General features: G+C 63.8%; 1 protein-coding gene across 1 annotated transcript in view; it reads left to right on the forward strand.

Annotated features, from left to right (window-relative positions):
• Positions 1 to 941, forward strand: part of LOC107198895 (rap guanine nucleotide exchange factor 3-like) — a 24,468-nt gene that overhangs the window by 16,737 nt on the left and 6,790 nt on the right. Inside the window, exons 5-6 of the mRNA XM_015616161.3 lie at positions 2 to 130; positions 218 to 328. Coding sequence (XP_015471647.1) covers positions 2 to 130; positions 218 to 328 — 240 coding nt within the window. The remainder of the gene's footprint in view (position 1; positions 131 to 217; positions 329 to 941) is intronic.

A 941-nucleotide genomic window follows, 5' to 3' on the forward strand; every position in this document is an offset into this window, starting at 1 on the left:
GCACGAAGGGGACGATTTCGGGCAGCTGGCGCTGGTGAACGACGCCCCTCGGGCCGCCACCATCCTCCTGCGGGAGGACAATTGTCACTTCCTGCGCGTGGACAAGCAGGACTTCAACCGCATCCTCAAGGTGGGTCCCGGGGGGGGCCCTGTTCCCAGCCGGTTTTGGGTGGAATTTTCTGGAATCCCGGCCGGGCTGACCCCGGTCGCCCCCCAGGACGTGGAGGCCAACACGGTGCGGCTGAAGGAGCACGGGAAGGTGGTGCTGGTGCTGCAGAAGGACCTGCAGGGGGGCGGCGGCCAGGCGGCCTCGGCGCGGAGCAGCAGGTGACATCCCTGTCCTTGTCCCTGTGCCCTGTCCCCTCACAGCAGGTGACATTCCTGTGCCCTTGTGGCAGGTGACATCCCTGTCCTTGTCCCTATTGCCTCAGAGAAGGTGACACCCCTGTCCCCTCACGGCAGGTGACGTCCCTGTCCTTGTCCCTGTCCCTGTCCCTGTCCTTGTCCCTGTCCCTGTCCCCTGTCCCCTGTCCCTGTTCCTCTCCCTGTTCCTCTCCCTGTCCCCTGGCAGAAGGTGACACCCCTGTCCTTGTCCCTGTCCCCTCAAAGGACGTGACATCCCTGTCCCCTTATGGCAGGTGACACCCCTGTCCCTGTCCCTGTCCCCTGTCCCTGTCCCCGTCCCCTGTCCCTGTCCCCTGTCCCCTGTCCCTGTCCCCACTGTCTCCCCTGTCCCCACTGTCCCCTCTGTCCCCTGTCCATTGTCCCCTGTCATTGTCCCCTGTCCATTGTCCCCTGTCATTGTCCCCTGTCCCCTGTCCATTGTCACCTGTCCATTGTCCCCTGTCCCTTGTCACCTGTCCCTTGTCACCTGTCCCTTGTCCCCTGTCCATTGTCACCTGTCCATTGTCCCCTGTCCATTGTCACCAGTCCATTGTCCC

This window comes from Parus major, unplaced genomic scaffold, assembly GCF_001522545.3.
Source record: "Parus major isolate Abel unplaced genomic scaffold, Parus_major1.1 Scaffold360, whole genome shotgun sequence".
Taxonomy (NCBI): domain Eukaryota; kingdom Metazoa; phylum Chordata; class Aves; order Passeriformes; family Paridae; genus Parus; species Parus major.